This window comes from Rhinolophus hipposideros (assembly GCF_964194185.1).
Source record: "Rhinolophus hipposideros genome assembly, chromosome: 6".
NCBI lineage: Eukaryota > Metazoa > Chordata > Mammalia > Chiroptera > Rhinolophidae > Rhinolophus > Rhinolophus hipposideros.
In genome coordinates, this window is record NC_138052.1 from 87,728,166 (window position 1) to 87,749,240 (window position 21,075).

The window sequence follows — 21,075 nt, forward strand, 5'->3', positions numbered from 1 at the left end:
ACATTTGAAGAATCATTTGCAATGGTTGATGAACACTAAATGCAGCCAAGTTGGCCGATTTCTGTCTACTATATCACAATAATAAAAAAAAAAGCTTCCTAGAAACCATGTAACCCACTGATACTGTATTTCACTCAAGAAATCATTAGAAGCTGTCACCAAAAAGTGCAGAGTTAGTAGAAGAAGGGTGGGCATAGGCCGTGAAATGATGTTTGTTAATTTAATTGGCCTTGTTTTGGGGGTTTGGTTGTGTGTGTTTTGGAGGTAGGGGACACAGTGAGGGTAGTGTTTCTCGCAAAGGATAGTTAATTAGAAGAACATGTTAATCCATCTCATGTCTTGAGCATATGGTGGTATTTCCTTGGTACACCATATTCCAAGTCAATATTCCCTTTTCTCTCCTGCACATGCAGGAGGGTGTTGGTAACATACCATCTGGGTTCAAAGGGGAAATACATGGTCTCTCTTCACTGTGTTCTTCTGTATTGTCCCACAACAAGGGTATAGAACCTTTCGAAAGAAGGCTGCTACTGCACGAGAAAGCCCTCTATGGAGTGAGTTGAATGGTTTTCTTCTCAGAGGGTGTTTTGTCATTCATATACGAGTGTTAGCCCCATCTCCTAAAATGGTCATGTAGTTCAAACAAAATACAATTCAGAGACAGCAGAAATTTTTGAGGTCATTAGCCTACCTCCCCACCTACTCATCACTTGAGAATCTTGCCTCAAGTTCCCTGACAGATCTAGTGTTTGAAGGAATGGGAAGCCAAACATGCCAATTTTGAAGACTTTCAACCATGCCTGCAGGAAAATCAGGTTGAAAAAGAGGGCCGGAGCTCACAAAAAGCTTTCTCGAACACTGTGCTTCTCCAACAAATGAAATGTGTAATTTCTATTTATAGAAGAATTAGTAATACCTGGAAAAGAGATAGATTCGGCTCTTAACTCTGCTGGTAACTCACTCTGTCATTTAGATGATTATGTTGCATTGGCCTCAGTTTTTCGGTAGCTAAAATGGGAAGGTTCCCCAGATATAGTCACTGATTCCTACAGAACAAGATAAACTTGCCAACGATTCAGTGGTGCACAAAACCTGTCAGCATCTTGAGGAAAGATATGAATAGTTTCTAAAATCTTTGGCAGAATTCTGAGATTTATAATGTCACAAATATATAGCAGTCCATTGCTACTCCAATCTGAGCAGCTGCACAGGTAGGGACCTTCCTGAGTCATGCTCCATACCCATCTTTCGCAAAGCTGAGACCTTCCACGAGAGAAGGACTGAGGGCATCTAACACACACCATTTGGCTAATGGCTTTGATGCCACGTTTTAAAAGAATCTTGGCTTGAGGGGGTAGACATGTCAGAAACCCCAAAAGAAAAGCAACTGAAGTCCACACATACAGAGGCACAATATGCCTATGATGGCGTCTATTAATTCCTTGACAAGAAATTAGAAAGCCCAGTGTACAACAGTTCACACACATTCTCACCCATCATTTTCAAGCTTCAATGGCAAATAATACATCCATCTCAGTGACAATAAGAAAAAAGTGAAATAAAATGCACAAATATTTTGAACATGGCAAATAGCTTCCACTGAAGAGATTTACAGTGAATTGATCATAATGACTCAAAAAACTTCAGCTCCGATTCAATTTAAATTAATAGGTGGGAAGGATCTGTGATAAAAGGTGAAGATAGAGAAAAGGCAAGAGGAAAAGTTGCATGCACTACTACAGCAGTTACAGATATTTTTCAAAGGCCTAAGGCCCGAAAAGAAGAGCTGGAAAACAACATTAACAGTGGTTGTCATGGGTAATTTTGTCCTACTCTAAAGACAGTTTTAAAAATATTTCCATTTTATATAATAAGCATATAGATTATTATGGGGGGTGTATTAGAAGATTAATAGAAAAAAGTATGTACAGCAAAAAAAAAAAAAATACATAGAGGGTATTAGCAAAAAGAATGTAAATTAACCTGAACCCAAAAGTTTAGAAAACCAGTTTCTCTTAAATGATTTTAAAATATGACTAAAGCCCCCTGCCTCTATTTTTCAAGAAATCTGTTTCCTCCTCATTCAACTGTGAATGGACTACGATGGATGAGATGTGGACCAGGAGCCAAGAATCCTAGGTTCTAATCCCAGTTCTCTTGTTACGAGTCCTGTGCCTTCAGCAGGTCACAAGCTCTCTGAGGCTCAGTTGATTTGTCTGCATTTTAGATGTCCAGATACAGGCAGAGGAAGTGGAAGAGTAGGAAGAAAAGAAGAGGAGAATGGTAATCATAGGATTAGTTTCACTTTAATATTATATCGTCCAAGAATATATTAATAAGCACTTCTATATAATAAGAATAAGACTACAGGGTCACCATCCTTTCTTTACTCTCTGCTTTAGTTAACAGGTAAACAAGGCTGGTAGATGTGAGCTCCTTTCTTCATAATACTTTTAATAAAGCCAAACATCCAAAGTAGGGTAACCCCGCCCCCTTTGCTTACAGTCCTGAGAAGTGATAAATCCCAAAAGCTACTGAAATCTGAGTTCTAATACCCAATTCTCTTATTCCCTTGTTGTAAGATGTTTATAGAGATACTCATGTTTTGTAAAGATACTGATTTCACTCACTGTCTTTCATTCTTCAACTTTGCCTGAGGAAGTAAGGAGGAGCTTCATATTTTTGTCTCTTTTCTAACTCTTTGGGGATGCTGCAAGAACCAAAACAACATGGATTTCCTACTGGTGGTTTGAGGCAGAAATGTATAGTAGAAATGCAAAATATCCTGGAAATTTGCAACGTTTTCAGTAAGGAGTTAACATAATATGTAATGGCATTGTAAAGAAATACAAGACAGGCTGCCTGTGGAATTTTCCATTGCTTGATAAAGGAAGGATTCCTACCCTACTGCCAACTCTAGAATCATAGCCAGTCTTCTTGAAAAATCAAGGATTAACAGTGTCAAGATCAAGTGCTAATAATTCCACTTATGCAATGCTTATATAATACAATAAAATACATGTATATAAAATACAAGGTGATACACTTATACAAAAAATTAACAGTTTCACTTTTAGAAAACAGATTTGTGTTGTTATATTTATTATGATTGAACATTAAGAAACACTGAGGGAATCCTGGGTCTCACCTTACAGAACTGGTTAGGATTGAAGTTCACTATTATTAACACTTTCTACCAAATCACATTCCTAAGAAGCTTTTCTATGGCCCAAAACCACTTATGGTAAAAAAAAACTGCAGAGATAACTACTTCTGAAGTTACTTCTAAACTGTGGAAGACACTTAATATGCTATAAATCTGGGCATTTTAAAGATGCAACTATTAATATAAATCCATGATTTTCATGCGAAATCACATTCACAAGTACCAGCCCTCGGAAATTAAATGTATTAAAGTCCTATAGGAAGCATGTTTATTGTTTTCATGTTGTTATTTTTCGGCTGAGGTTTAAAGCCACCTCTTTTTTTTTTCTTTTCTTTTTTTTTAATCCCAGGATGTGCTACAGGAATCTGTGAAACTTAATTACATTTACTGTTACAAAAAAGGATTTATGAACTTTTGCCTTCAGGCAGAAATGTTTATTTCATTGCCTTTACTCTTCATTCTTTTCAACTCCAATGGCTTTGAACTTTTCAGCTGCTCACAGTTATCACTGTTGAGCAGAGCCCAGGAACTCCACTCCCAAGACGCAAACCACAAGTTGAAGAAAACGAAGAAGGCAAAGATATATGAGTCGTTATTTTGGCCACCCTTTGTGCCATTAAAATCTCATTTTCTGCCTATTAGAATGCCCTCTTGGTGCTTAGGCAGCGGTGATAGTCAGTGATTAGTGTGTAATTGACTATAATTGTCTTTTCACTTTTCATTTGTGTCATTCTGAGCTCCTCTCTGTTTTTCTAACCACCAAGAAGAAAACGGGGGTTAAAAAAAGATAAAGCTGTTAAAACTCTCACTCTCAGCCCTGAAGAGATTCTCGATTGCAATTATAGATTGCAAACCCTTTGTGACATTTCTCCAAATTTAGCGGGCAGCGATCCTCACCACCTGGGCTAAGAGCTCTCTAATAAAATCAAGCGATCTGTATTTAAACAACTGCTGATAATGTCACCTCAGACAGATGCCACATGTAGGAAATTTAACCAACCCTCTGACATGCAATTATCAAGGCAATTTATTAATATGATCTCTCAAGAAAAGCTCATAGTCCAATGCAAATTAGAAAAACAATTACAACATTCAAATATCTCTATAGTCCCAAAGAGCAGTAATTCTCCTAATTCGTGCATTTATAACTCATTTATACTGTAGTCATCAGCTGGGTCTCTCCCCAAACAACTTGTTTGCCTCCTCTTCAATTGTTTTATAAAAGCTGGTTGCTTATTCGTTGTTTTTGCTCATAATCCTATCATCTGACCAAATACCTTCAAAAAAAAATGTGTGTGTGTGAGTTCCTTATCTAAAGGCCAAACTAGAAGTGGAGATGACAAATGCCTTCACAACTGAGTATAAACATAAAATCTCTATGATTACATTAAAAATCACTTGAATTTTAAGTCTAAGCTACAATTTTTGGTACAGCCTGTAGGAAGGTTGGAGAGAAAGGAAACTAGGAAACTGAAATCATGTGGCTTGTATAAAGAATACATTATGGTTTAAATTTGGCAATTCATTATACGACTGCCTCAGGGAATTGACTGGTTCTGGTATACAGCAAATCGTCTGTCTGGAAACACGGGACTGACCTGAGGTGAAAGGCCATTGCCAATGGTGGGGTTCATGGGGTTGGAGGGTCCGGACGGAGGCACAAAGCTTTCTGTATAGCTGGAAAATCCATGCCTGGTGCTGGGGAGACAGTAGGCAGAGCTGCTGTCCGGATTGGAAGGCAGAGTGCTTTGGTGTACAGTGCTCGGAGGGAGCGGCTGAGGTCTGTGGACGGTGCTGCTGGGGTCTGACACGGCTGCAACAAAGAAGATGGTTAGTCATAGAGTCCCTGTGCGGGTCAGCAGCGTAAGTTCAGGGCCAAAGTTCACAGTCACCAAGCCATCAGTAGTGTCTGTAGGTCAGGCCAAATGCTAATTTCCGGCTGCATTTCTTCCCATGTAGGTATAGAACCACGTGTAACAAATATAGGCACATCTCTGCACAATTCCAGGTATGACAATTAAGTTTGTAAATTTGTTGCAACAATGTTGTTAATCATTTTTTGATATCAGAGGAATTATTCATTATGAATTTGTATCAACTGGACAAACAGTTAACCAAATTTACTACTTGGAAGTGCTGAAAAGGCTGCATGAAAAAGTTAGAAAACCTGAACTTTTAGCCAACAATTCATGGCTCTTGCATCACGAGCTGCGGCTCCCACGGCACTGTCTATGAGGGTGTTTTTAGCCAGTAAACAAATAACTGTATTGGAACACCCTCACCACTCATCTATCTGGCCCCCAATGACTTCTTTCTTTACCTGAAGATAAAGAAAATATTAAAAGGAAGACATTTTGATGACATTCAGGACATCAAGGGTAATACAACAGCTCTGATGGCCATTCCAGAAAGAGTTCCAAAATTGCTTTAAAGGGTGGACTAGGCACTGGCATTGGTGCATAGCTTCCCAAGGGGAGTACTTCCAAGGTGACCATAGTGATATTCAGCAATGAGGTATGTAGCACTTTTCCTAGGATGAGTTCACGAACTTAATCGTCAGACCTCCTATGTGCAAGTACATAATTTATTTATATATTAATAATACTTTCATGGCACACTCCCCCAGAATAGGAATTCAGAAATCAGATTAACATGCCAACAAACCTATTTTGGTAGTGAATATTATTAATCAACATAAGAATTAACCACTGTAAGAATTCCAAGTCTCAAGTTTCTTTAACAAATATACGTTCGAGTCATGTAAGTATTAATACAATAGTATGGTTTTGAATACCTGGAATGCTATCTTTCATAATCCAAAATAATTTTGTCTTATCATTTATCCCATTCACCTCGATGTGCTAACAAATAGTGACTTAATCAAAGCTTATCTTCCCTCAATCACTACTGCAGACAGTAACCATCATAGAACTTCAGTTAACTGCAGACTGGAAGACAAATGTAGAGGTAAAATTTTAACAAAAGAAAAGCAAATTGCATATTTATTTAGAAAGCTTGTTTAGTTTCATTGTTTTGTTTTGTTTTCAAATACTGACATCGTATTATATCACAACACAGTTCATCTAGAGAGATTAAGATATGTCCCAGAACAAACTATGTTTCTGGAATGTGATTGGTACATTCAGGACAACCTAGTGGAATGTAATTAACATACAAACAGCAACAATGTCAGCGTGACATAAAACAAACAGGAAAAATGACAGGGAGTTACACTGTAACCCTGGACTCCCTTCCTCCATACCTTGTGGAATAGCGGTGGGCTGGTAAGAGGTCTCCGACAGCTGGTATGTTGGCAAGGTCGGCATGGCAGTGGGAGGGAATCCCCCCGGAATGAGATGGTTGAAGGCCATCAGTTGATTGGCCCCAGCTTGCTTCCTCCATCTTGCACGGCGGTTGCTAAACCAGACCTATGGATTTAATTTAAAATTTGAGGATTTCACTGATGAAATAATAGTACATTCTTAATGAATTTTTCATGCTAAAACAGATTAAAGACCGCTTACTGACAGGGCAAATAGAAGCAAGAGCTCTCCACCCTCTGTGTTGTATTGTCAGGGGAGAAAGGAGAGTTAAATGTCAGGGGTCACTGAGGGGCTTCAAGGGCTTTCCATGGTCTTGCAGAGGCCCCCACAAATCCAGTGATGGCCTTGGGCAGGGATGGCTGAACAGGAGATGGGACAAGAGTAACTTCCTACTGTCACCATCAGCACTCTCCTACTTTCATGTATTCTAGGGAGGATCCATGAGCCTCTGACCTCCACAGGATATATGTCCCAATTTGACCTTGCCTATTACACTAACCCTTGTAGTTTATATTCTTATCAGTCTGTCTCTGTATTTCTATTGTCATTCTGGGCATAGCTCCTGGACAGTCATATAAACTGACCAAGAGGATAAATGGAGACGTTTTACATCCTTTTCAAAGTGTGAGGCATTGTACTGATCTTAGTGGAAATACAGGCCAAAGAGGTTAAGTATTTCATTCAAAAAATGAAAGCGTTTCCTCTAAGGAGATCCCTTAAATAATTAATTCTCTCTTTCATCAACAGCTTTATGCAGCTAGGCTAATCTGTGCCAGGCACTAGCTAACCAGGTTCATTCAGGAAAATCGGATGTAATATAAGAAAATGCCTTCAAGGAACATAAAGCCCAAGTATTTTGTGGAAGTAGCTAGAGAAAAATAGCAGTGACTAGAGCAAGAAATGTAACTGAATGTCTAAAATATTGAGAAATTGTGATGTGAGGTGTTGAATGGGCCTCATAATCTTGCCCAGCTCTGACACCTGCAGAATTTAAACGCAGAACTTGGAATGATTTTTCCAGAGTGTATATGTGATGGTGCCCCCTAAATGAGAGAGGATGTCTACCAATTAAAGATATGACAATTCCTATATCAAAAGTTCATTGAAAACTTTATATGGGGAAAAGTCCTGTGCTTGGGGTCAGAGAGATAAAGGGGTGAATAAGATGATAGAATAAGATAAGATTCCTGCACTTGAGCAGCTTATAGTCTCGTCCTCCTAGAATTCACAGAGTCTTCAAAGAATTCAAAATAATTGCTTACTAGAGGTAGAAGCTCCATTCTGGAAATGCAGAGAATCAGGAAAAGTTTAGAGTGGAGACAGAGTTTCAACTCATTTTAACAGGCGTGATTTCAACAGAAGGTCACTCCAGATGGACGTGATACATGCAGGAGAATAGCATGTCTAAGAAAAGATAAGACTTAATTTCCTCCTAGAACTAAGTTAACAATTATACCACTTATTTGCAGTTTTTTACGTCATGAAATTTTTTAAAAGAATGGAGGGTGGAATTTCTCCCTTCTGGAGCAAGAAAGCCCAACTTAACAAATATTTTGCCAAGGCCCCTAGTTAAATGTTTGCTATTCCCTCAAGCATTTGTCTGCAAAAGAGTTTGGTCTTCTCTAAGCATGTTGCAAGATACTGGTAAGGAAAGCTGTTTGAATGTCCTCAAAGGACTAACACTGAATACTCCTTAAGTTTCCAACAGGGAAAGAAGGTAAGTCAATATTTTCCTACGTTGATACATAATTGAATTAGCATTTTACTTAATGACTTGCCACCTGGGATAATAGAAGCACGAACGGCACTCAGTTTGAGCTCCACATCAATTGTGTTTTCTCACCGCAAATCTGAGTGTCTGTTACTATGACTCTCAGAGGCATGGGGTAAGAAAACTGTTTTCAGGGATGTGCTTCGAACAAGCTGTCTTAGCCAGAGGAGGCTGAGGGTGAAAAATTAGAGCCACATTCATGCCTGAGTGTACTGTGCTATCCCACACACTGTGGTCATATATTATAAAACGTTGAGATTAACAAGGCCACCTGGCTCAGGTAAAATGGTCCCCCACCTCTATCTAAACCTACCTTCGTGCAGTGCATCTCCAGCTTTCTGTACTAAGCTGGGAGAAGAGTCGAATTTCCAAAAGTTCTCATGTGACTTCATTCATTCAGACATACTGTTTTCAATTGGACCAGTGAGCTCTTTTAAGAAGAACTCAGAAGCTTGCACTTCTGGTGTTATCAGAGCCATGTTGTCAATCTCTCTATGCCAAATTCCTTCTGTAACCTTTAGATAAGTAAACCAAGTTTGATTTATCCAGTGGGTGGCTATGCCTGATCCCTCCAATAATCTCAACTTGCTTTTCATTCAAGTTCATTCTAACTCCTCTATAACCCAATTATTTAATCAAAAATGTCTTTCTTCAAATAATAAATGAGAAGAAGCATCATAATTTTCTACAAATAGCTTCAAATGATTGAATCCAAAAGACTAGGGGTATAAGATTTCTGGGGGTTTGTTTATATTTTTCCAAAACAATACAAAAAAATATTGAAGATATTGAGTAAATCCAGCAAGAGTTGGATTTTAAAGTTCTTATATTTAAAGTACAATAAAACGTGAAGAGAAATAGTTGGGAAGCAAATCTTTACTGAAAAACAAACCTTCAACAGGAAGTTCAAGAGTTTGCCACAGGAAGGAATTTAAATGTTGTTTAAATTTAGGCTACCTAAGTCCAGAGGGCCAGTCCTATGGGAGAACCAGGGCTTACTAAAGACAGATCTGCCTATCTCTGGCCATTTCACCAATTTTTTTATCATCTTGCCACTGCTAACCTTCTGCTTCTCCTAGAACCAGTTGATCTGCCACAAGAAACATTAAAGAAAAAATTGACTGAAGTTGCAAATTGGGAAGTGGTCTTTTCCTTCTTTATTCTTTGAAACACATAAAAGACATATCCTCTATTTTTAATAGAAAGAAAAGATTGACCTTAAAATAACCTTCATTTTAAATACCCAAACTAGCCAAGCACAATTAGCCTGGGATACTGTTACCACCCCATCTTTAACTGAAAGACATTCCCTTGAAGTTTTTACTTCATTTGATGAACTGCAGCCTGGTTCATTTTCATCTGCCCCCTGGATCTCTCCTTACTTGTAAATCCCCCTACAGAGCTCTTCCACAAAGCTATATTCATGCCTTTTGAAAATGACCTTTAGATCCATTTCTGGAATCACACAATATCCAAAGATTTTTTGAGAAAAAAGTTAAATTGACAGAAAGACCCCCATAACATCATAACTAGGGGGAAAAGATATAGAATCAAAGAAAAATAAGGTTTTAATAATTTTTTCTCTCCATGAGTAAAAGACGTAACCAATTTGTTCAGACCCTCAACAATATAAGATGGGATAAACTTAATACTTTAAAAGATACAGTAATACTTTTTATTAACATGGGTGCAAACGCAGACCAGGCAAAAGTTGAATCGCTGTTCCTCCTTCCCCCCCTTTGTACCTCTATGACCTTGAACAATATCTGTGGAACTCTTGTTTTCTAATCTGCTTAATGGAAGAAATAAAATAAAAAACTATTTCACAAGACAGTTGTGACAACTAAATGAGACAGTGCAATCAAAGCCCTTAAAAGAATCCCAAAGAGATATTAAGTGTTCAATAAATGTTAGCTATTACGTAAAAATTTGCCACATTGCCACCTCTGTCTGAGAAACTCAAGAATTAAAGGCTGCTTTGTTTTCTTAGCTCTATGGTCTACAGCCAAAGCCTTTTGTGCCCATGAGCAAACAGGAAAATGCCCAAATAACACCTCAAATAATTGAAAGCCAGTTTGGCTTGAATGGAGACTTAGGTCAAATTTGCTTCCAAGTTTCATGGATTAGTGCTAATTGTCCCATGGTGTAAGCCTAATTTTGTCCATCCATTAATTACTGGTTCACATTTTTGGTGTGGTCCTCAAAGGCAATCTAACCTACATTATTCCAGATGGGTTATTTCAAATGCAATTTGGAAAATAGGGAAAGAATGTAACACTTAATCCTTAGAAAGAGAATTCATAACAAGATTATAAAATGCTTGATTAAACACTAGATTTGGTGATGTCTAATGCTACAAAGCCAAATATACAGTACTTTCTGAGCAGGCAAATTCAGGACAAGCTGCTAGTTCCCCTGGACCTTCTCATTCACTCCAGCCCCTGGCTTTTCAGACCACACTCTCCCAGCCCCCCTATTATTGCTGCCATCCAGCTTTGACCACTGTATGGTGAGAGGCTGGGGACAGGATGAGCAAAGTTGACGAGGAGAAATGCCATGCTCCCTCCCACAAGTGTCAGAGGACCGCAGACACACGTGACAGCATACTGAACTGCATCCCCGTACATTCCAAGAGCCAAGTCCTGCAATGAACTGCAGGATGACCATATTTTTACTTCATTATAGAGTTTAGGCTCAAAGATTCCATACCTATCTCAGTTTCTGAACTATGCAGATCTGTTAGATGGCTTTCAGTCACCATTAGGTTTCCTTGAGAACCCCAAACTACTGATGCCAGCAGGGTCCTGAGTGACAGATCATGCATCCTAGTAGTTTTTAATTGGGAGACAGAACAGGGGGAGGTGGTATTTGACAATATGATAAAAGCAAGAGGCCCTCTCTCCAGTTAACACTGTACACACACACACAAACAATCACATTTTGTATGCAAATCTCAATTCTCCTAAAGTCATCCATGATTATCCTGGTCATCCACAGACTCAGACTGACTGAGATCATCTCATCTAACCCACACAAATTTTAAAAAAGAAAAGAAAACCAAAAAAAAAAAACCTGAAGCACAGCAGGATAATAGCAATTATAGCAGAATTAAGTGACTTGCTCAACAAAATGCTTTTGGCAAGCTGAGACCAAAACCCATACCTTCTGACTCCTAGTTAAATTCTCTTTCTACAAGCAGAAATTCTGTTTCTATGTCCTGTCTTCCATTATCTTGGCGATGAAAGAAAATGATACTTGCCTGTTTCGTGGAGTTCTTAGATAAAATAGTTACTAAAACTTTCTCCTATCACAAATATTTGCAAGGCATTCTTCCCCACAAAACCTGAATGCTTCCCATGATTTACAAAATAACAGCTACCTAGGAAGTAAACTGGGCAAATTAGTCTTTGATGTACAACAATTCTTAGATTGTGTACTTAGATTTGGCTATGATAAACATAACAGCTACTGTCTAAACAAATTTTCTGAAATACTGACAAAAGCCTAAGTCATTATAGCTTTAGTCTTATCTCTATTCAGAAGAGTTTAGAAATACATTTCCTCAGGAAAAAAAGAAAAATGGAATGGAATGTGTTTGGGGTGTTGTTTTCTTTTCTTTCTTTTTTTTTTTCTTTTTTTTTTTTTTTTTTTTTTTTTTTTTTGATTTGGTGTTTGGTTTTCCCAGGTGCCCCAAATTAAACTAACTCACACTTTCTGGCTATCACTCACACTGAGTTGACTTTGCTACTGCTTTCCCAGATCCTTCTAAAAACTAAAGGATTTTGTTCTGGCATTTTAATCAGTGATTAACTACTCCCTTCTTTTTCCTGCTGGGTTAAGTAAAAGATCCATATGCTGGGTGTTGTAGGGAATTTGTTAGGCTGTACATCACAGCCATAGTGCAGGACATGATGTGTCTCAAGGGAACTAATGAAGCCATAAGGAATGTAAAAAGTCACCGGGTTAAAGCCACATTAGGACAGCTGTTAGGTTAATGAGGGCCCTGCTTTGGAGACGAGGTCACTGTATAGAAAAATATGAACCACTCTTTATTGATTTGATCCCATGTCCTCTGGAAGTTAATGGGCCATTCTCATCTCCTTTGACATTCATTGAGCCAGACACGAATGCCAGGCACTGTACGAGCTGCACAGGCTTCAGATTTATCCCATCCCCCATCCTCCTCTTCGGCCAAGGCAAGAATGAGACAGAGCAACACTAAACACCCTTTTCAGTGTTCCATCAGTTTCTTTGTTTGATTTCTTTAAAATCAGTGTTTGTTTTTGGACTCTGAGTTCAGAGCTGATAGCTGATCTATCTTAAGGACACACCCAGTATGTGACCTTGTCCAGCCATGGAGAATAGGGACCAAATCCTGGACTATAGTAGGTATGCAATAAAGGTTGGCTGAAAGAGTAAAGTGATGAATGAACTTTACTTCACATTGAAACCATGTAATCATAGAACTGTAATAAAAGCAAAATAGATTTGAGATATATATATATATATATATATATATATATATACACATATATATCAGTTGTAACATTGTTATATATATAACATGTATACTATACATTATCATGTAATAACATAATATTTATGTATATACATGATCATGATGTGTGGTTAGAGGTGGTCATTTCTGGGAAGGAACTCCGTATCCCAATGTAACAGGCAGAGGGATTGAATAGTACCAACAGTAAACATGTACACTATAAACCTCCATATATCTGGGACCCTCTCTTCATTCCCCCTTCCACCCACCTCCAGCTTATACAATCAGTTGCTTACATTCCACTTCTGAATACCTTTCACTGCCATCCTTTCCATTCCCACTGCCACTGACCTATTTCATGCCTACAGATTCCACTGCTATTGCATCAAGTGTGTGGCCTAGCCTGAAACCCAAGGCTTCCACAGATGTCCTCAGCCTTGACTTCCAACCATAGTCCTTCCTGTCACCCACCACTGCTTATCCACCAATCCTATTGAACTGTTCACTGTTCCCTCAACATTAGTGAAAATGAAAGATCACCTATATATATATGTAAGTGATGTGCTTCCAACTCTCTGTGCTTTTGTTCCTCTTGTTCCCTCTTACTACTGTACTCCCCCCACCCACCCTGTCCAATGAATATCTATTTAGCCTGAAAAGTCCATCTCAAATCTGCCTTCTCCAGGCGCTCCTCTTATTTACTCCAACAAGATCTCACACTTTCCTCTTCTCAATTCCCACTGCCCTTGGTCTCTTTCTTATGGTACTTATCACTTCTGCTTCGTTTTCAAATTATTTGCATGATTACTTTATTACCCAGATTAGCTTGTAGCTCCTTGAGAGACTTGTCTTAACTAATCTCAGCATTCCTTGACATCTTTAGCACTATGATGATCCTATGGAAAATAAGATTAAATAAAACAATCTCTCTGACTCAGCTCTGAAACCTGGAAGAGGTTGTTTCTGCAAAATTCTATGACAGGAGAGGAAAATGGCTGCCTATGAGAAAGTGTTGATCACTATAGAGACCATATCACTCTAGAGACCATAGCAATGGACCAGTCCCCTGCCGAGTCCCAGCCTCACTTTGACTATCAAAGTCAAGTATCTGGGAATAACACAACATTTTCAGATAAGGTAACTTAACTTCTGGGGCAGCAAGAAGTTTCAGGCTACCCTAAGACAGTTGTAATCTTTCAAACAGTGTTTTACTACCTGGACGGGGAGGTTCATCATTTCTGATGAAAACATTATTATATCACTCACTATATTATTATACCAAACATATTATACCAAAACATGTTATACCAAATGTTGCCTTTTCCTGAGGGTTCAGAGTACAGGTAAATCTTGAACACAGGTGTAAACTGCATGGGTCCACTTACATGCAGATTTCTGTTTTTTTAGTAAATACTATATTCATTGATCTGCATCATTTTAGATAAGGCACTTGAGCATGCTTGGAGTATGGTGTCCGCCAGGGTACCTGGAACCAATCCCCCACAGATGCCGAGCGACAGCTAAGTTTTCCTGGAGTCAAAAGTTATATGCGGATTTTTGACTGGGCAGGGGGGGGTGCCACTAACCCGCATGTTGTTCTAGGGTCAACTGTACTTCTAAAAATTCTAAAAAAGATAATTCAAACGGTTCTGAAAATATTATGGTTATTTGAAATGCTTCTGAACAATAGAACCCTTCCAGGAAAGGATTTTTACCTTATATACCTTTGCATAGCTTCATATTTGACAGGACATGGAGGACAAGTATATGGAATCCAATTACCTCTATCGTTTACGAGTGATTAAACTTTGGGTAGTTACTTAAATAGCCTGAGAAATAAATTGGAGATGATAATAGTACATACTACCCAGGATTTCAATGACAAGTACATGGGTTAATTCATGCAAGGCACTTAGAACAGTGCCTGGCACGGAGGAACCACTCAGATTTGGTTTACCATGATTTGTGTGCCACCCCCAAAGCCCATATAGTGCCCCACACACAATTAGGATTCTTGAAATGAGGAGTGACTGCCGTGAATTGACACCCGTCTGTGTGATATATCTGCTATAATCATATTCTCCTAGTAATAATAACCAGATTTTAAAATAAGAATGCGCATTTTCATAAGTACCTCCCAAATACGGAGAACACAGCGAAAGCAAATTCAATAGATCACATTTCAAAATCTATACATATAAAATACTTGTATCAAACAACATGACAGAAAGGAAGCCAAACGTATACCTCGTTATCAACCAATTTAATTGGATTTACCAACCTATTAAGAAAAAAGATGATTTTCTGACTGGTTAGCAAAGTAAAGTACTGCTGTATACAATCTAAAACAAAACAGATTGGTGGGGGAGGGGGGAAGGGAGGGACGGGGATGGGGTGGGGGAGAGGGGGGGTTGAACCAGGCAAATGTAAATAAAAAGAAATAAGAGGTCATCACATTGTTATCATGACAAGGTAAAATATGAAGAAAAGGCCTTAGAGACGAAACAACTTTATAATGCTTACAGGCTACAATTCATAGATGTGCCATTCCTACTGTATCTACTTTCTTGGTTTGAAATAGGCTTTAAACGAGAAGACGCTTTTTGTTTTCCTGCCGGGATGGAAGCAGGACGTGGGTGTAGACGTCAGTACCTGTACTCGGGCCTCCGTGAGCTTCGCCCTCTGCGCCAGCTCCTCCCTGGTATAAATATCAGGGTAGTGGGTTCTCTCAAAAGCGCGTTCCAGTTCTTCAAGCTGTTCTGCTGTGAAGGTGGTTCGGCTCCTGCGCTGTTTCCTCTTTAGTGGCAAGTCTGGTTCAGAGTCGATGTCAGAGCCTTCATCCGACTGGGGTGCAGAGGCTAAGAGCACAGGAGAAAACGAGTGATAAAATGTGAATCAGAAGCAAGTGTGACCAAGCCATCATGATTCAGACCCAAGTCTAAGGGGCATTCCCAAGGTCTTCCATGGATACCACGCCCCTCTTGGAGGTATTATATTATTAAATGGTATTTATTCTCTTCCCCTACCCTATCTGCAAGCCCCTCAGAGAAAAATAATCACTCTCTCTGCATCTGTCATTCTAGGCCTCTTATGAGTTCTTAAAAAACAGGGACAGGTCTTATTCCATTTTTAGGACCCTCATCCTTAGCATTTCACAGGTAATTTAATGCATGGCTAATGAATGAGTCGTATTTAATTTGGTTCTTCATCAACTTTCACCAATGTTTACATCAAAAGTATCTGTTAACAAAAGGGACTTTTTAAATAAATATTCCAAAATTGACTGGGCATCTAAAAATCAATCATAGTGAACTGTTACAGGATTCCTATAAATTTATGGAGTCTAATGCTCCTAGAAGAAAAATCTAGTTTAAATTTAGTATCTCCTTACCAGATTCTGGGAAATGCTTTAAGGAGAGTTTGGATACCTCTAATGCAAATCTCAAGAACAGACTCAAGAAGAAACAGGGGTAGTCTGGTAAATTGCCCCTAAAAGAAGTTCCGAATCTGGGGTCTGCTGACTGCATGGGCAGCTGCCCAGGACCACTGCCTAATTGGAGGAACTCAGCTCGAAATTAAAATACAGGTCCCTGTGTTCAAAAATTTCAAGATAGCAACAGAGCATAAAGCTGAGCACAGGACCCTCGTGAGTGTGGGGCCCTGGGCAACAACATAGGTCTCTCCATGGAACCAGACCTGCTGCGGCCCCCTCCCCACCAAAGCTTCCATTCACCGGTATTAATATGCATTGGGGAGGGAGACCTTCCAATCTGTGTGTAGGTTACTAGGAAAGGAGGAAGAGCTGGGAAATTAGATAGGAATTTGTGTTCATGATACAGTAGGGTGTCTCTGAGTTGTGAGGACCTGTTTGCTTATAGAGGATTCTGCAGTTTCAGGGTGCACTAGACACAGGGCTCTGGGCAGAAGAGCAGCCCTCCCCCGGAGGCCCTGCACACTGAGGCGGTGGCTGAGGGCCATCAGAAAACTGTCAGGCCACAGGCTGTAAGTATAACCAGGAACCCGAGCAGCCTTGCTCCTGAGCACATCCAAACGTGCTCTGAAAACTCCCCCAAATAACTGGGATCCTCTGGGAAAGGGGCTGAAATGTGCTCTCAGCAGATGGGGAAGGAAAGCCAGAAAATTGTAGACTATTAATGTCAAAGTCAAGGTCATTCATTGTAAATGCAGGTGGCACTGGCAGCAATATGAGAATGCAAAATCTCCTGTGTTACTATTCTCTTGCATTTTCAGTTCAAACTTAACTCTGCCCTACAGAAATCTAAACTTTCATTCTACATCAGTATGAATTATAAGCTGCCCAAAGAGGTGCCCATCCAAACTAACCCATAAATATAATTTTGTTTGCTAATATTTTCATACTCTACATTTTATTCACATCCAAACACTGTAAAATTTAAAGACGACTTAATATACAATATATGACAAATTTTAAAAAACATTTGTGCATAAAAGCAAAAGGGAACTATAATGTACAATGCATCAACTGTATGTTAGCCATCATATTTGGTTTTTCAATTATGTTATCTAATTTAACATAAAATAGTGTAGTTTAGTATAAATTAATTATTTTAGGACATTTTAGTATTCTTTTAGGGTATTTTCATATTAACTTAAAAAAAGAAAATAGTCCTTAAGTATGGGAATATCATAAAGAAGTATCAACATGCTAAGAAACATGTTATGCATTGTATTATAAATTTCAAAAACTCCCAGTGCAACTTATATGTTTATATGTGTGATAAATGTGAGCCAAATTCAAAGAGCAAGAGTTTGTGCCTCATTGTAGGGCAGTGGTTCTCAAACTTTTGGAACATCAGAATCACCTGGAAAATTTGTTAAAACACAGAATGCTGTCCATGCTTCCACAGTCTCTGATCTGTAGGTCTAGGGTATACTCTGAGACTTTGCATTTCTAACACAGTCCCAGGTAACTGATGACAATTTTACTGATCCTGGACAACATTTTGAGAACCACCTTTCTAGACTATTCCAGATTAACTATTGTTTATCCTCTCAGAATTCCCATGTATAGAAAATATTTCCTGCCACAATTTATCCAAAAAAATTGCTTTCACTTCTATCTTTTTAAATCAAAAATAATACACACCACAAGAAACAACCTACTTATTTCCCTAAGAGGACAATAAATTTCCTTCCATGTTTTCCCTCCATGCTTTGGGTCTCTGTTGCCCTAACTTTTCTTTCTAATGTGAAATCAGGCGAAAAACTCAACAGCATTGAAGGACTGACCAAAAGCTTCCTCTGCCTGTGTGAACCTTATATGGGTGCTTGCACTTTCTCTTACTATGATCCCATTAGGATAATAGTATGTGGAAATTTTCATGATGCCTTTGGGAGTCTCCAAGGTTATTAAATCCTCCCAAGTAAATATGATGTGCCATGCGCTGTCAGGTCAATTAATCAAAACCATTGCTGGTTCCTGAAGAAAAAGGGCTGCTCAGAGTTACAAGTAACCAGCAAGAGCTAATTCTGAGAGTCAAGACCACTTTGTTTCACCTTGACAATCAACACCCCCCACCCCTGAAATATAAATTCTGGGAGCTAAAGGCTCTTCTCTGGCTTGCTCACTGTTAGAAAAGCCTGAGAACATAGTAGGTGCTCGATAAATACATTTTGAATAAATGAAAGTGCCAGGTAAAATTTAGGTTTTGAACTAACATTGATTTTTCTGCCACCATTTTATCTTCTTAAATGGAAATTCTGATTTAATGAGTCTCCCATCTATCTATTTACATGAGCTTTGTTATGTTTTGTTTTTTTTGGATGGGGGGGTGTGAATCCTCTAAAATTATTTGGAAATTCTAACGTATTTGCATACTGCATTTTTCTGGAAAGCAATTATCAATTTTTTCAGAGGACATAACTTAAAAAATGAGGAAGCACCAGCAACAGTTGGTGATTTAAGACTCATACTTCTAAGAGTTCAATACGATAGCCTTTACCATCAAAAATAAAATTTTCTTTAACAAGCTAACAAATTGCTTCTGTTATTTCTAGACTTTCATTCAAAAGCAATCCAAAGATTGCATCTAACTAGGAAAACTTCCACATAGCATCAATTCAAAAGACACTGAGGAAATGATTTTTCTGAGGGAAATTATCTGAACCAACTGATCATTTCTGGCAATATAAAGCCACAATCTTCCAAGCTAGTTCTAACTTTTCCCCATCTGTAAATAACAAAAGGATGTGGGCCTTTGAAATATGTTAAGTCAACAACCCAAGATTAATCTACCAGCTGAGAAATACTAGCTATTTCTAAAGATGGAAATTCTACTACTTATATCATTCAACGGGAATGAAATTCATTATTTACACCATGATTCACAATGTCCTGAATTTGAATTATTCAGTTTTTACCAAAAAAAAAAATCTAAAACTTAAGATGGTTACCTACATGTGTAATAAATTGCCAGGACAAGACAACTAGATTAAATGTAATCTCCTCAGTAACATAATCTCTTCAGATGATTTCTACTGTCCAGCCTTAATTTTAAGGGAACATTTTCAATTACATTTAAGTTCCTCGATCATAGTCTACACATATCTTCACAAAGTTTGCTTTTTCCTTAAATAAAGATAGCAACCCTCCAATTTCAAATTCCAGAATCACTCTCATAAGAAAATACATATCAATACATAATACATGGTCTTTTAAGTGGAAATTTTACTGCTTTAAGTTGCATAAAAATTCTCAGATTTTATCTCAATCCATATTCTTGTCAGACTGAAAGTTTTGACTCTGTTACTAAACCCCCCTCGTAATCCATTCTTGACTTACATAGGAGTTTAACTCAATGTCGCCAATGAACCTGGAGCAAATCTTACCAAAAGGATGAGGATTTCTGTCCCTTGCCCAGGTAACTACACCAAAACCCTGTGAAATAAGTACTTATCTCATACAGAAAAGGGAAATTGAGACTCAGAGATTCAGAGAAGTTATTCAAGTCACACAATTAGGGAAGCTTACGTGTTTACTCGAGATTTAACCCAGGTCTATGAGACCGCTAAGAACACACTCTCTCTTTTGCAGCCTGGTATGTCCTAAACAGGTGTTGATTTCCTTTATATCTCACACACACACACACACACACACACACACACACACACACCTGCTTTTGAAGAGGATACCAGAACAAATCAAAACAGGAATTCCAATGTAAATCATTTAGCTGACTGTCACAGTTGTTCTCATTTGTCCCAAATTTTCAAAACCTTTCTAGAATCAAATGAAATTTTAAGAAATACAACAATTTCATCAGCACTGTATACTAAGTCAAACAACTTTTCTAACTGAATTCAATTCAATAAACATATATTGAACTCATCATATAGACAAGGTATAATTATTAAACATAATAAAGCGCTAAGAAGAATCCATTTGCCAAGGTATTGATTGAATTTAAGAAGTCAAAATAGTCAGTCTGGCCATTAGCAGTCTCCAGTAAGAATCATCACAGATCCTTGATTCTAACACTCAAGGTTAATCTAGAACATGCTATTGTTCACGAGCAGTTGAACTAATCACTCATTTTATATCTTTACTAAGGTCTTCTTTTTTTGATATTAAAGACACCTTAGTGGGTGGCCAGTTGGCTCAGTTAGTTAGAGCTGGTTGGCTCAGTTGGTGCTCATAACACCAAGGTTGCCAGTTCGATCCCCACATGGGCCATTGAGCTGCGCCCTCCACAACTAGATTGAAAACAATGACTTGACTTGGAGCTGATGGGTCCTGGAAAAACACACTGTTCCCCAATATTCCCCAATAGAAAGAAAAAAAGAAAGGAAGGAAGGAAGGAAAGAAGGAAGAAATGAAGGAAGGAAGGAATGTTTTGTGTGTTTTTTTAAAAAAAGACACCTTAGTGAAACATATCAAGAGCTGTAAAGAACCTCAAATTTTTTTAATTAACGTAATTTATTTTTACAGCCGTTTTAGGTTAAAAGTACTGAGCAGAAAGTACAGAGCTTGCATATACCTGCCTTCCTCTCCCCTCACTTAGTTTTCCCTTGTTATCAAAACCTTGCATTAGTGTAGTACTTTTATTATCCTTGATAAACCAATGTTTATAATTACAAACTAAAGTCCATAGTTTACATTAGAATTCTCTCTTTTATTGGACAGTTTCATGGGTTTTAACTAATTTATAATGATATGGATCCACCATTATAGTATCATACAGATCAGTTTCACTGCCCTGAAAATACCCATCTATTCACTCCTCTCTTCCTGCTCACCAGGATGTATTTTTAAAACTTTATAGTAAACACTAAATCA

General features: G+C 38.3%; 1 protein-coding gene across 2 annotated transcripts in view; it reads right to left on the reverse strand.

Moving 5' to 3' along the window:
• PAX3 (paired box 3) overlaps positions 1–21,075 on the reverse strand; it is a gene marked incomplete at both ends in the record, with an annotated part of 90,162 nt that overhangs the window by 13,959 nt on the left and 55,128 nt on the right. For both annotated transcript variants that reach the window (XM_081050570.1, XM_081050571.1), the window contains 3 exons: positions 4,765–4,979; positions 6,429–6,594; positions 15,411–15,616. In XM_081050570.1, coding sequence (XP_080906696.1) covers positions 4,765–4,979; positions 6,429–6,594; positions 15,411–15,616 — 587 coding nt within the window. The remainder of the gene's footprint in view (positions 1–4,764; positions 4,980–6,428; positions 6,595–15,410; positions 15,617–21,075) is intronic.